The 14,741-nt window shown below is 39.0% G+C and overlaps 1 protein-coding gene across 3 annotated transcripts in view; it reads right to left on the bottom strand.

Annotated features, from left to right (window-relative positions):
* Positions 1 to 1,636: 1,636 nt before the first annotated feature.
* The window catches only part of TRPS1 (transcriptional repressor GATA binding 1), a 331,746-nt gene continuing 318,641 nt past the window's right edge, over positions 1,637 to 14,741 (bottom strand). For all 3 annotated transcript variants that reach the window (XM_063924484.1, XM_063924486.1, XM_063924485.1), the window contains one exon: positions 1,637 to 7,337. In XM_063924484.1, coding sequence (XP_063780554.1) covers positions 6,276 to 7,337 — 1,062 coding nt within the window. In that variant the 3' untranslated portion in view covers positions 1,637 to 6,275. The remainder of the gene's footprint in view (positions 7,338 to 14,741) is intronic.

Here is a 14,741-nt window from a genome sequence, read left to right as displayed (position 1 = left end):
ATACTACTATGAAGTATTTAAGAGAAAAAGAGGAGAGAGAGAGATAGAGAGAGAGAGAGAGAAATTGGCTCGCAGAAAGACAATGATAACGGAGAGAAAACTTACGCACAAAGGGTATGATCGCCTGCGCCTCGATATCCAGCTCCCGGTTATCAGCAGATAACCGTTGATGAGAGAGTGAGAGCTGGATGTGGTCGGCCTGCCTATTTATGCCCCACACACAATGCAATCTCCTGGTCCTACAATCCCATTGTCCATTGGCCGAAGGAATTCGGCCCTGTATCATAACAAAAGGTCATAGGGTGATTCATACAGGTGGGCTGTGACGATTTCCAACAGCTCAGGTGGGTGGGAAACTGGGTTTCCCGCCGCATACCTGAGTATGTGCAAATCATAGAAATGGACATAAACTTCTTATGTCCATAACTATTCGCACGAGCGATTAATACGCTCCAAACCAACACCGGAATATTGCTAATTAAATACTCTTCCGATGGGTACCAAACACTGCAGTATGATTCCTGTTAAACCCTTCGTACGATGCAAAGAGGGATTCCTCAGCTCTGGGACATTATACTTTAACCAAACTTACAGAAACTATCAAAGGGATCATGATCTATAAACTACATTAATTGTGAACATCTGTAACTAATGAGTCGCACGCTACGATCACATAAACTCTACCGTAAATGCGCATACTGCGCGTGCGAGTGCACGCTATTGCGGGTATGCGCTTCCACGGGAGAGCGTACGCATGCGCAGCACGGACCAGTGTGCGGTGCAAATATGGCAACGTGCATTGAGACATTTTTCTGACTTTGACAATATATATATATATATTAGAGAGAGAGGGGGGCACGAGCTTTTGGCTGAAAGATGTGTGTTACAAAAGAAGTGTCCAATAGAGATTAGAAGAGCACTTTATACCACAAACACAGTGACATTTTTGCTAGTGCCCTTTTTCCCTTGTATCTTATACACATTTTAATCTCAATGTTAATTATATATAATAGCAGCTATATATATACCAGTGTGTATCAGTGTTGTAGTCACAGAATATTACTTAAAGCTTACTTAACTCATGTTTAAACTACCATCCAGATACTCTAGAAGGAAGGTCCAAGAGGCAAGGGTTGGGAAGGGGGTGGGGGTGGGGGTGATGACGTGTTTCACATTATGGTGGCCTTGCCCATATCTGCACAATGTTGCGATTTGTATCATCCTGCAACAGGGACATGTTGACGCTATATACATAATCAGGCTTTTCTACTGAGCAATGACGCATTTCATACACTCATGCAGATAAAGCAGGGACTAACTAAATGTTTCACATACTCCTGGATTTGATCACATCACAAGACAGAGGAAAAAGATCTGGGAGGGTGTCCTACTCTCCTGGGAAATCAAGGAGGACTCCCCAAAAGTTCAGACATTCTGGAAAGAAGTCCACTATACCCTATAGTAGTAATGTTGTGTTCTTGTTTGAGAACTACTAAAGAAAACAATAATCAATGTTTTATAACTGGTGGTAAAACTTTATTATTCAAGTTTAGATGTAACAGACATCTTTACTGCCTGATTATTTTTTTTATTCTTTAATGCAATAGAAATACACAAGAGAACATGTTTGTGGGGGAAAAAAATAACATGCAGAATGAAGAAACAAACAAACAAATATTGTGTGGTAAGACAGACATCAGACAGGTAAATTTTGTCAAGACTAAATGTTTCCTTTTCTCAGCAATACAAGGTTTTATAGAAAGAGGACTTGCTGGTGCATACTGATTAATTAGAATGAATAATGAAATTATATAATACAGTGCATATTGAGATGTTCCACACTCCCTATGCCATTCCCAAAGTGCTTTTAAAGCACAGTTTCATTTTAGAACACATTTATCTCATCAATCATAAAAGACTAGAAATTGATTGATTGCAAAGACCAGTTCCAATGGAATTTAAATAAATGGATATGTATGTTCTACATACACACCGTATGCAGCATATACTATTAATTCAATGACCACCTTAATTCTGGCCACTCTTGGTCTTGCCTACAAAAACTGGCTAAGATGATGTAACCAACCATCTTCCAGACCCAATTTTTATTTATTTTTATTTTTTTTACTATGCTTTACATTATATAATTACACTCCCAAAAAGGATTTGTACCTGTAAGGAAAAGGAGTAAGAAAAAAAAAAACAACCTGTTAAATACACTGAATATTTAGTCTAGATACTGGATCTGCTAAAGAAATCTGTTTAGTATGGCTCATATACATATGTCCGGTTTACTTATATTTATATAGGACATCTAGGATTGTGAGGTTGTTCATTTTAAATAAAAGCTACATTAACTCCAATAAAAACTGTTTTGACAGACATTAAAATTTCATAAATCTAAACATTAATATAATTCCAGACTTTAAAACGGCATTTTTAATATACATTAAAATATTGTCAATAATGCCTTTTCTGAAAGATAAGAATACATTGAACTCTTAGCTTGAAATTGACTGCAGTAAAATATCAAATAATTCCTATCACTAAAAAGCAAGTATACCTGCTTGCAGGTAGCATATGATATAAAAAGAATTTACTTGAAAATGCATTGTATTTTTTTTTAGTATAGTAAATGTGTAGATATGTTAAATAAAGCAAAAACATATATTTTGGGGATTTGGAGAACTCACCAGATATGTTTTATATTATTACCCTTTTAGGTAACATATACACTTAAAAAAAAGAAGTATATATTTACCCATGGAATAAAAATAACAAAAAGAAAAATACAGACAATGGAAGACATTGGTAAATTATTTATCAAAGCATATTCAGTAAGACATATTGACTGGACATACAAAGAATATAGTGTGTCAATGGCTTCTCTTGTGCAGCCCACTTCATAAATATTTAATAAGTGTTTAAACATATCAAAGTAAAAAATAAAAAAATGAAAATATTTGTACCTCTTATAATTTACAGATTTCATAAACTGGACAGTAGCCAGGCTTTGTAAAAGTATTCAATTAAAAAAAGAATAATTCAATTGGAGGTAATATTAATTCCTCATTTGTGTAAGGAGCATCCACAATATATGATGCAAGAGTAAATACAAAAAAAGATAAATAAATATTTATGGCAGTCACCAAGTGCGTTTCTCCTTCTTTATGTTACAGAAAATGGGTGGGAAACTATAACATATTTCTGTATTTTCAAGTTAAAGCAAATAGAAAAAGAGGGTTTTTTATCAAATATAATTTTTTTTCATGCCATAACAACTTCAATTGGCAGATGTATACACAATATTTACCCCAAATTGTAGTGGTGGCACTGTAAAAATATATTAAAAAAAAATCACCAGTTTCTCTGTAAAAATATTGGCACTTAACATCTATTTATGATATTTCTGTTTCATGCATAAAGGGAGTTATAACATTAACCATTTTTTTCTGTAGGGTAAATAATTCAAATTTGCTAATTTTTTCTCCAACCTACTGTCCCTGAATTTAGAAGCACCAAATGTTCAAAACATTTTCATAAATAAAAGTGCCCTTAATTTTTGTATTGGAAATGCTTAAACAGATTTCCAGGGTTAAGTAAATATTTTATCACATCTCAATATGTCATGTATATTATGATAAAGTTTGTCACAAAGCCCCCTGTTTACAAATTTAAAAAAAGCATCTTGCTCTGTTTTTTTAATAATGATAAAAACAAAATGTTTACAAATAACAAATACCACAACGGCATATTGACTTCATTCTCTGTAAAGTTAATTTTTTTTATATCAGATACACTTTGAAATCCAAGCTATGAAACCGTATAGCTGGAAATAAAGATTCCCTCTAAACACCACTAACCCTCACCCATCCCAAAAAAGGACAAACCGCTGAACAACATACTTTGAAGTGCATTGCTACTAAAAGATGCAATAAACAAAAAAAACCCTATTCTGTAGTTCACACAGCGAGTAACAGGATTTTGGAAATGTTTCGTACGAAACATAGACAAAGCAATAAAGTGGATAAATGTTCTGAAGCATACCAATGTGAGCTAACACAAAATCTACTTGGAATGAATAGTGCTACCCTTTTATCCTAAATAGAAATAAAAATAGTTCAGATGTCCTTCTTTTTTTTTTTTACGTCTCATTTTACCAACAAATATATTTATTTCATGTAATAGATTATAAGTTTAAAGCACAAAGAAGGGTTATCTACTGCAATAGAAAGAGTTGCTTCATTACCTTATTTGCTACATCTGCAAATGTAAACAGCGAGGCCGAGCCAAAATGGCTCTAATGCATGATGGAATATCTTTGTTGCATATGTACATAATAAAAAATAATTATTTTTATATGTCAGGCACCATTATTTGAAATGTAATACATTAATAATTACTAGAAAAATAAGACTTTTGTTTTCCCAACTTTGTTAATGACAAAAAAAAACAGGACAATCTGACAGCGTATCCAGTAGCTTGTAACACCTATGCATACGTGTTGTCTAGATGGAAGTGCTGTATTGCTAAGTAGTACAGTACCCATAACAGAAAAGATTAATGGCTGGCAAATCAGCACCTTCATTTATGCAACGTCTTAGTGCTATTCCCTGAGCATTTAAGCTAAGGAGTGTTCCTTTCATATACTGTATAATCCTCTTAACAAGAACATGCAAAGTGTGACATTCCAGCCATTCCTGCTCTAGACCTGAAATTGTCCACTCATCCTATTGGATAATATGCCTTTCTCCAAACCATACAACAAAGACTGTGTTGCATTTCCTGCCTTCCGCAAGCATTACTGGATCATCCATTTGGCAACTACATCTCCTGCCAAGCAGCCTGTAGGCTCTGATTAGGGAGGCCAATCCCAGGTCTTTTTTTCAATCCCGGGTATTGAGATTGAAAAAAAATAAATCCCGGGATTTAAGTTGAAGACCCGCCCACCCCAACCCAGCCTACACTAATACTGGGTGGGAGACGGGCTCGCGGGCGTCGAGATCCGGGTGGCACGGGCGGCTGGCATCACACTGCGCAGTACGCACTGCTGGGGGCAGGAGGAGCCGGGCAGCGTCTGAACCTCCTGAGGACACTCAATGCTGCCCGGCATTAAACAATGGGGCAGGTAAATCCCACGATTAAATCCCGTCCGTTTTTTGGTATAAATCCCACTAGTATCGATCCCAGGATTGGCCTCCCTAGCTCTGATAGGCTGCCTATCTGGTAACCAGTATTTTGTCTTGGGCCTAATGGCATGTAATCTATTTCTGCACTCAACAATCCTATGTTTGTGTGTTGTTTTTTTTAGCTTTTTTAATTTTTTAAGGACAGTCAGGAATTTTTGTGGTCAAAAGGGACACATGCTATTATTGTGGAGTGTGACTGTTGTAAATGAGGGTGTGGATGAGAGGTGAAGGCATTGTTATCGTTTAATAGAGTTGTCAGTTTCAACTCAATCTATTTCCAGAAATGTAGAGAGGCACAATGGCGATGTGTGTGTTACACTTAATGAATACCTACAAATTTAGTATGATAATTACTCTTTTATTGCATTCTAGTTCTTAGAGAAACAAAAGGCAATCGACATCATATTGTACTTTAAGCCACTTTTGAGGCATTTGTACACATTATAATTTTTTCAAGATAATGTAACTCTATATGAAAATAACAGTAGAGTTGCACTAATGGATGATCCAACACTCACTCTTTTTGGAACTAGCCAAGGCAACATTAAAAAAATATTATGAACTATATATATATTTCCTTATTTTTTAACTTTGAAAAGTAGTTATGTCTGTTCTCAATTATCAATGTGTCAGTTTACATGGTCAGGGAATACATTAAGTGCCCGCAACAAGACCAAATAATTCCAAGATATTTAAAAATAATCTCAGCCCATTGCTTTTTCAATTAGAACACAGACTTTGTGGTGGTCTTTGATAATATAGAAAAACATTTTTGGGGTCATTACTTTGAATATTGACTCCATTACAACATTGGGTAAAAGACCAAACACCATGTTTGATTACTCAAATAATCATTATATTTTGACAGATTCAATGGGCAACATTTTAGGTAATTACATGTAGTATGTACATGTTGGATTGACCATAACAATCTGTTAACAGTTCATGTGTTTGTCAGAAGTGGAAACTGAGAATCAGAATCTCACGTCACCCCATAAGTAAATTGCAAACATTGTCATAGATTACAAGCTACTGAATTTCTATTCAGAAAACCCAATTCTAATTTATTGTGCTAAGTGCTAAATTTTATTCTTTAGTTTTTCCATTTTTTTCAGCTTGTGCAACGTTCCTATGTAGGCCTCTCTGAATATGAGTCGTGAAATCATACTTGTCCGTGCAAAGATGTTGGCATATACTACATTGAAAAGGTCCGCTTTCCCCGTGGCAGCTCATATGTAGAGCATACATAACTTCATCCAAAAAGACTATGCCACAGTGCACACATTTTGTTGAGAGTTCATCTTGTGTACTTCTCTCCACTTTCTCAGTTTTCACTACACTTAATGGACCATCATTCTTCGAACTCAAAGGTGACTTTGTCTTTTCTTTTGAGGCCCCACTGGATGCTGATCCAGGTCTGGAATGCTTCATTGCCAAGTCTAGAGGAATGTCATTATCTGATCCAACAGTGGAATATTGAGCAGGCAGATTAAAGGTGGGATAAGGCACATAGTTTGGGCAAGGGGTTGGTAGGCCAGGCACATGACTCAAGTAGTGAGGATTCCCAGGAACGGACAGCTTATATTTACTCCAAAATCTCAGCCAGTCAGCTTCACTTTGGAAGTCATTGTGAACAAACGGAAGTCCAAAGAGTGGGTATTGATACTTTTCTATAGGACTTCCTGGGGGAGAGTAGTTTGGGTGTTTAATAGGTCTCATATACTTTTCTATTGGACTACCTCTTTCTGAGCTGCCTTTGCCGTCGGAAATAGATGAACTGTTTCCTGGATCTCCACTGCTTTCCTGAGGACTTTTAATCTGTATGTGCAAAGGTTGCATCCTTTTGTGGATATCCATAGTTTGGCTGACTATTATGGTCTGCTGAGCAGAATGGCTTTTAGTCAATGAAGGTTGGGAATCAAATTTATTCATACCAATTTGCTGACCTTCTCTCTGGTGTCCTTCCACTGAATGGTCATCCGACCTCCTCTCTAGAGGACTTCCATTAGTTTGTTCATCGCTATTCCCTCTCTGATGTTTGCTTAACTGTTCTGTCTGAAGAGCTTCTGGGTTAAGGCGTTTCCTTGTCCGTCTCCTAATGATCTGCTCTCCATTGTTCTGCTTAATGATGTTTAAAGGTCTGGGAGTCTGTATAAAAAAACATAAAACACATATCATATAAACCAAAAATGTCTAGTTTAATGGTAATATTCAATTCAGGTGCAAGTAAACATACTCCATTACATAAATTGCCAAGAGCACGAGTTGTTAAATATATACTTAGAAAGGAAACAAAATAACAACATTGGCTCTTTATGCCCGCTGGTAAAAGACTATAATCATTGAATTAAATGACTATGATGCAGTATTTAAATTTACAAGCACAGATTTTACACACACGAGAAACCCATAATGATTGTCGTATCCCATAGCAGTTTTAACTTTTTTTTTTTTTATCGCAAACTGTTTTCCCCATTATTTTTGGAGAGAGCAACGACTCTACCTCTCAAGTGACTTCTTAGAAATGGTGCACAACTTTGTAGAAGAGGCACTACAACCCATATCCACTAATCAGATGTTGTTTTTATGTTGTAAACTGTATAAAATAAGATTGGCAGCTGCGGTTTACAAAAGCTTTTTTATTTCCCCAAATACACCAACTTTTAGAATTATTCTGCTTTATAGGCTCAACAAAATACTAAAATCTAGCATGCAGTATGTAAGTCAGTAGGGAACCAGAAGTATTCATTAGCGGTGTTACAATAGAAGTTTAAAATAACAAAATATAATATTCTGGCTTCTGAAAGTGGTTTTCTCCAACTAAATAATATTGTTCACAACTTCAGTATCACGTATTATTATTCTTTATTTATATGGTGCCACAAGGAATCTGCAGTGCCTAACAAATTACAAAAACAAAGGACCTCAAAAGAAGTCAGTTGCTTATAATACCAGTACATAATTTATAGACATTGCTGCATCAGTGGTCATAGCACTCAAATAAGCAACAGGGTGGTGAAAACAAATGGTTAGGTATCATTGAAGAAGATGATAGTATAAGTAAGAGAAAGAAAAGAACACGAGGGAAGAGGGCCCTGCTTGTGAGAGCCAACATTCTAAAGGGGATGCGCTGAAAGACGGGTGACCGATGGGGTTGACAGTGAGCATGGGACAGAGGGTTAGGATGAGAGATGGATAAGAAAAAACTGTAGATATCCCTTCTGCGCTCATCAAATCTCTGGAAATTGGTATGGAGTGAAAAAATCTGTGTACAACGTGAAAAGTCTATTTGTCCAAAATCTTTGAAATGATGAGACGTGGTAAAGTGCGTACCATACTCACCTGACAATGTGATGTAATCCTCACGTAAAGGTATCTTTAATTGCTGTAGTCCTTGATCGAAGGTCTAACTTTCCTTCTTTAGGCGAAAGATGGTTGACTCTTCTCCTCAGAAATAAAAACAGAAGGGAGGGAGACAGGAGGATGACCAATTGTGTAATATGTATGTATCGCTGATGTGAATCTATACGTTCTTGCTCCCCCTCCTCTCTCCTTGAAAAAGACATTAGTCGAAACTAATGTGAGGGCCAGGACAATTTGTGTACTTAACTTGGGCTGCATGATTTGAGGAACAGAGGTACGGATTGAAATAAAGAAGATCTGGGACTCTCTGAAAGATACCTTTATGTACGGAGCTCCACGCATTCCAGTGTGAGTGAGGTACGCCCATTATATGTAATTTTGATTCTATTTCTACAACATGTCTGGTGACCTCGGTTGGGGGATACGAGATTGAGAATATTGCATCGTAGCCGGGCTAAAGATACCTTTATATGTGTTCACTTTCCTGTATGGATGTGAGTATGGTACGCACATTACTGTTCTAAGACAGGAATGGGGAGCAAGAACGTATAGATTCACATCAGCGATACATACATACTACACCATTGGTCGTCGTCCTGTCTACCCCCCCTTCTGTTTTTATTTCTGAGAAGAGTCAACCATCTTTCGCCTACAGAAGGAAAGTTAGACCTTCGATCAAGGACTACAGCAAATAAAGATACCTTTATGTGAGGATTACATCACGTTGTCACATAAGTATGATACGTACTTTACCACCTCTCATCATGTTATAATAAGAATACCACTTGAGAAAAGGAGAGAACATATTGGAAATGTTTCAAAGATTTTGGACAGATAGACTTTTGACGTTGTACACAGATTTTTTTCACTCCATACCAATTTCCTGAGATTTGATGAGCGCAGAAGGGATATCTAAATTTTTTCTTATCTATTACGCTATGGTCGTTGAGTGACGTCCTGTAGACTTCCCCACCGCAGCTCTCAGAGGCGCATCAGTCCTCTATTAATCTTTCTTTGTAGGATGAGAGATGGTTGGGTTTGATGAAGAAGTAGGACAAGTGAGCGTGTTTGAAGTTTTGTAGAGAGGTGGAGAGTCTGACAAATATATTGACAATATTTGACGCCATGCTTTCCAGTTACAACATTAATTCATTCATATAAGTCAAGGGAGTTTACAGACTAATTCCCCACCACAGGAACACAAATTCTCATACACATTGTAGGGACAATTAATTAAAGGCCTCGTCACCTACGAGAAAATGTTTTATTAACTATGGTAAGACACCAGCAAAATCAGAGGAAACTCACAAGAATGCAGGAAACTCAAACAAGTTCCACAGAGACCATTGTTGTGGTGGAAGTCAGCTACAATTTTCTTGTAACGACCTTCTCCTGGTAAATTAAGTTTATTATTTACCAGAAGGTTGTGTGCTACAAGAAAATGGCCGACATGATCCAGCATAAAGATGAAGTCATTACTTATGCTTCACCCCAGTGTGAGAAAGATATAGACATACTGTATATGGATGAGGGGTGGAGATAGAGAGAGGAAAAATAAAGTCTGGGAGAAGGGAAGGTAGGGGTGTGGGAAGGCGGGATAGAGAAGAAGGATCAGAAGTTAGAGGAGGGAGTAAGCAAAAAAAATGGAGGACAGAGAAAGAGTGGAGGTGATGATCTAGTGTGTGGGAGGTCGGGGAGAGAGAACGTTTCTGGAACTTCTCAATATGGTTTTAGTAGCTCTTCTGTATAAGTCTATGTGCATTTTTATGCTTAGTGATGTTCTAATTATACATTACACCTATGAAATAATGATTAACAGAGAAAGAGATAGAAGGTTGAGAAACTTCTGCAATCTGGACAGACAGGCTTTTACATAGACCAGCCGATCAGCTTCTAATTAGTTCCTAAAAGATGCAAGCAATGAACTCTACACCTGACAAGTTTACTATTAATGTAACAATCACACCCTACAAGTCTCCAAAAATAACGCTTTGTGAGCTGTGCCTGGTATATGGAGTTTTACAAGCCTGCCAGTATCATATTTATATATAAACATGGCAAATAAAAGCACCTTTTTCCAATTGAATGAAGTCCAGGAGTGCCACCTTGCTGTACATGTTGGTATGTGGGGCTGACTAGCCCATGGGAGTGCACCCTGGCAAGTACCCTTAAAGGCTATTAAAGGTTATATATAAAGCATTTTGAAGCAATCTTCCCCATTAAGAGGGGTATAAATAGAGGTCCTAGGGGGCCTTTCTGTACACACTCCTGAGGAAGTCCTGCAGTAAGCAACGGACGAAACGCGTTGAGTGACAGACCGATGGACTGACATATTTGATATCAGATAAGCTGTTTTTATTCTTTTATATGTATATGGTACGGGCAACTACTTACTTTATGTGTTATACCAAATAAATATGTGTGTTTTTTAAACTTTACTACACTATGGTCGTTTTGCTTCTCATTTTTTTGCATCTGGGCGATTATGAGAATTGAGCCTTGGGACATCTGAGTGACCACTGTACCCAGAAAATTAATTATCAGAATCGGGGAAAAGTATTGGATCTATACACGCTGCTTTAAGGTGGTTTAAGACCACTGATTATGGTACACCTCCCACTTATAGGGTGTTATTGGTGGAGGTTGATCATACTATCAGTATTGCACTAGGAGGTGCCTTTTTTCATTTTGTTTTTGTAGATTTTAAGAAGACCTGACTGAACAGCGGGCCATTTGGAAAAATAGGCAGCCACCCTGGGAATTAAAGGGAAAGTGCTCTGAATTAAACCTATACGCTATTAACCCAACCAACTGTCTGGAGGAAGGTTTTCTATGCGCCAAATATCACCCTTTGGAGATTATATATATATATATATATATATATATAAGCAGGCGTTCGGCACTCCAGAATTACCTTAGAAAGGAAAGGTGCCTGGTGCCATCCAAAGCATAGGAATGCAGGATACAGGAAAACAATTAGGCGGCATTCTCAGGACATTATCACAGAATCACAGGCAGCAGGACCCCCGGATTAACCAGGCTGTTAATCCGGGGGCTCTGCTGCCTGTGATTCTGTGATAAAGTCCTGAGAATGCCGGCTAACTGTTTTCCTATATACATATATATATATATATATATATATATATATACACACACACACACACACACACACACACACACACACACACACACACAAATACAAACACACTGTTGCTAGCATTCAGTAAAAATATTGTCTTTTACAGGGGGAGGACTACAGGTCTCAGCAGGCCTCCCTCACATGCTGGTACTTACAGAACCACAAGTATCACCATGTGGGGCTTTAAGGGCCCACTGGTACCTGTAGTCCCCATGTAAAAGAAATATTACAATAAAGACAAGACACACGCCATGACAGTATAAGTTTAATGTAAAGCGCTGCAGAATATGTTTGCGCTATATAAATAACTGGTAATAAACTGGTAATAAATAAATAATACATACATGCAAGGTGTAGTTATGTGACTCGTGGTCAGGAGACAGCTGGTCACAATACCTCCCCCTACATCCTGCCCCCTTAGAATCCCGACAGTCGGCATGCCGACTAGCAGGGGCTATTTCCATTCGTGGGTGTCCACAAACACCCATAGAGCGGGAATAGAACCTGCGACAACCGCAGCGAGCCCGCAAGAGGTTTGTTGCACTCGCCAAACAAGACTGCATACACCATCGGAAAACACGGACACAGAAAACATGGTCTCACAGCAAATACCCGCATTTGATTTTGAAAAATACTCCCATGTCCGATTGATCACTACCGCATTTAATATTTGGCAAAACGCGGTTCTTCGTAAATTAACCTCTTAATGTCTCTCAGAGTGTGATCCGCTGTATTCTGTGCTCTCATGGAAAAGAAATACAAAGAAATGCATCATATAGATGCATCATATAGATGGCTGTTTTGAGTGTGTTGTGGAAGACCGTAAGAGAGTGCAGAAGCAAGTTTGCAGATTACAGCGCTGCTACCAGGGATTGACAGATATACGGCAGTGCATACTGACAACTTCTGCAAATCTAACAACAAGTTTTGTAATATGCAAAAGAAAGGTTTATGGCCCTCATTCCGAGTTGATCGGTCGCAAGGCGAATTTAGCAGAGTTACACACGCTAAGCCTACGCCTACTGGGAGTGTATCTTAGCTTCTTAAAATTGCGACCGATGTAATCGCAATATTGCGATTACAAACTACTGAGCAGTTTCTGAGTAACTTCAACCTTACTCTGCCTGTGCGATCAGTTCAGTGCTTGTCGTTCCTGGTTTGACGTCACAAACACACCCATCGTTCGCTCAGACACTCCCCCGTTTCTCCGGCAACTCCTGCGTTTTTTCCGGAAACGGTAGCGTTTTCAACCACACGCCCATAAAACGCCGTGTTTCCGCCCAGTAACACCCATTTCCTGTCAATCACATTACGATCGCCGGAGCGATGAAAAAGCCGTGAGTAAAAATACTATCTTCATTGTTAAATTACTTGGCGCAGTCGCAGTGCGAATATTGCGCATGCGTACTAAGCGGATTTTCATTGCGATGCGATGAAAAATACCGAGCGAACGACTCGGAATGAGGGCCTATGTTTTCTTATTGAAGTGCGTTTGGCTTGCAGCTGATTATATTACTCTATTTATGGTTGACAACACCATCATCTCCCCGTTCCCCAACTCAAAAAGTGCTTGGGCATCACTCTTCACTCCTCCCTCTCCTTCACCCCCTACTTCCAAACTCTGACTCAATACTGTCAGTTCCAGCTACCCAACATCGCGCGAATCAGGCCAATCTTCTCCCAGACTGCAACCAAAGTTATTATTCACTCGCTGGTCATCTCACAGCTCGACTATTGCAACATTCTCCTCGCTGGTCTCACACGCACCCATCTCGCTCCACTCCGATCTGTTCTGTTCTCAACTCTGCAGGTAGACTTATCTTCCTCTACCGCCGCTCCACATCTGCCCCTCCCCTTCCCCTACAGAATCCTCTTCAAATGCCTCACCCTCACGTACAAGACCCTCTCTAATTCCACTACTCCCTACATCTTCAACCTCATCTCCCTACGTACTCCCTCCCGCCCTCTCCAGTTGGCCAATGGAACCCAAGATTTTGCCTGTGCCGCCCCGTTCAATGGAACGAGCTACCTCGCTCTTACAGACTCTCCCCGGCACTGAAAACCCACCTGTTCATCAAAGCGTACCCATTCGCATAACCTAGTCTTGAGGCTGCTCTCCCTACCTCCTGCCTCATACCTCTGCCATCTCTGCCTTGCGTACTTTCCACCATCAGGCTTCCTGCTCATGCCCCAAGTCCCCTGTCTGTCTCCCCCTTCCCCCTAGATTGTAAACTCCTTGGAGTAAGGTTGTCTTCCCTCTTATTCTCACAGCCCTTTCCTCTCAGACTTCTATTACAGCTCTCTCCTACTCAGTGACCCTCCATACCCGCATCTCCTCTTGCACATAATGGTTTGTCTCTTCCAACAGCTGCTCTCCCGTAATAGTACGCTGATTACGCCTCTGCTTCCTTACATCTTGGCTGTATTTTGTTCTGAGATTGTGGTTCTAATTGTTACCTGTGATCTGTTTTAGTTTTTCTGTTTCTGTAATGTTTTGTTCTGTGTTCCCTGTATTGTTCTAATGTGTGCCGGATGTATGGCGCTGCGAAACACTTGTGGCACCTTATAAATAAAATGAGTAATAATACTACTATCAAGCTTCTGTTGGTCCATCTTTTAATAAGCAGAGATGCTTGAACTATTCACGTACAGTTTCTCAAACTTTCTCCAACAAAATTTTCTTGGATTGTTTTTTGTTGTTGCATTTCTTCCAAGAGGGAAGGCTCTGCTAGGTGGTAAGCAGTGCTCCTCAGTGGCCTCTTGTGGTGCATGAGTGTTTGGGTAGCACTTCTCTTTGAGAGCAGCGAATATGTCACTACCTCAGGGGAGGACCTGACCTCAATCTCCGGGAGGGACCAGTACTCGGCCAATTTAGGGGTCGGGGTAATGCCTAATCCTGTTTGCACTGGGGGGCTTCTACTCCATTTATTTAAATAAACTTATTAGGCTATGGCCGAGGTTCACAATGCTTTTTTCTGCCGATCAATAAATTAGGTTGTGACCTCATTTTGCCAATATCTTTATTTCTACAGTTAGGTTTAAATTAAGGT

This window comes from Pseudophryne corroboree, chromosome 5 (genome assembly GCF_028390025.1).
Source record: "Pseudophryne corroboree isolate aPseCor3 chromosome 5, aPseCor3.hap2, whole genome shotgun sequence".
NCBI classification, from domain to species: Eukaryota; Metazoa; Chordata; class Amphibia; order Anura; family Myobatrachidae; genus Pseudophryne; species Pseudophryne corroboree.
This window is presented reverse-complemented; position numbering and strand designations above follow the sequence as displayed.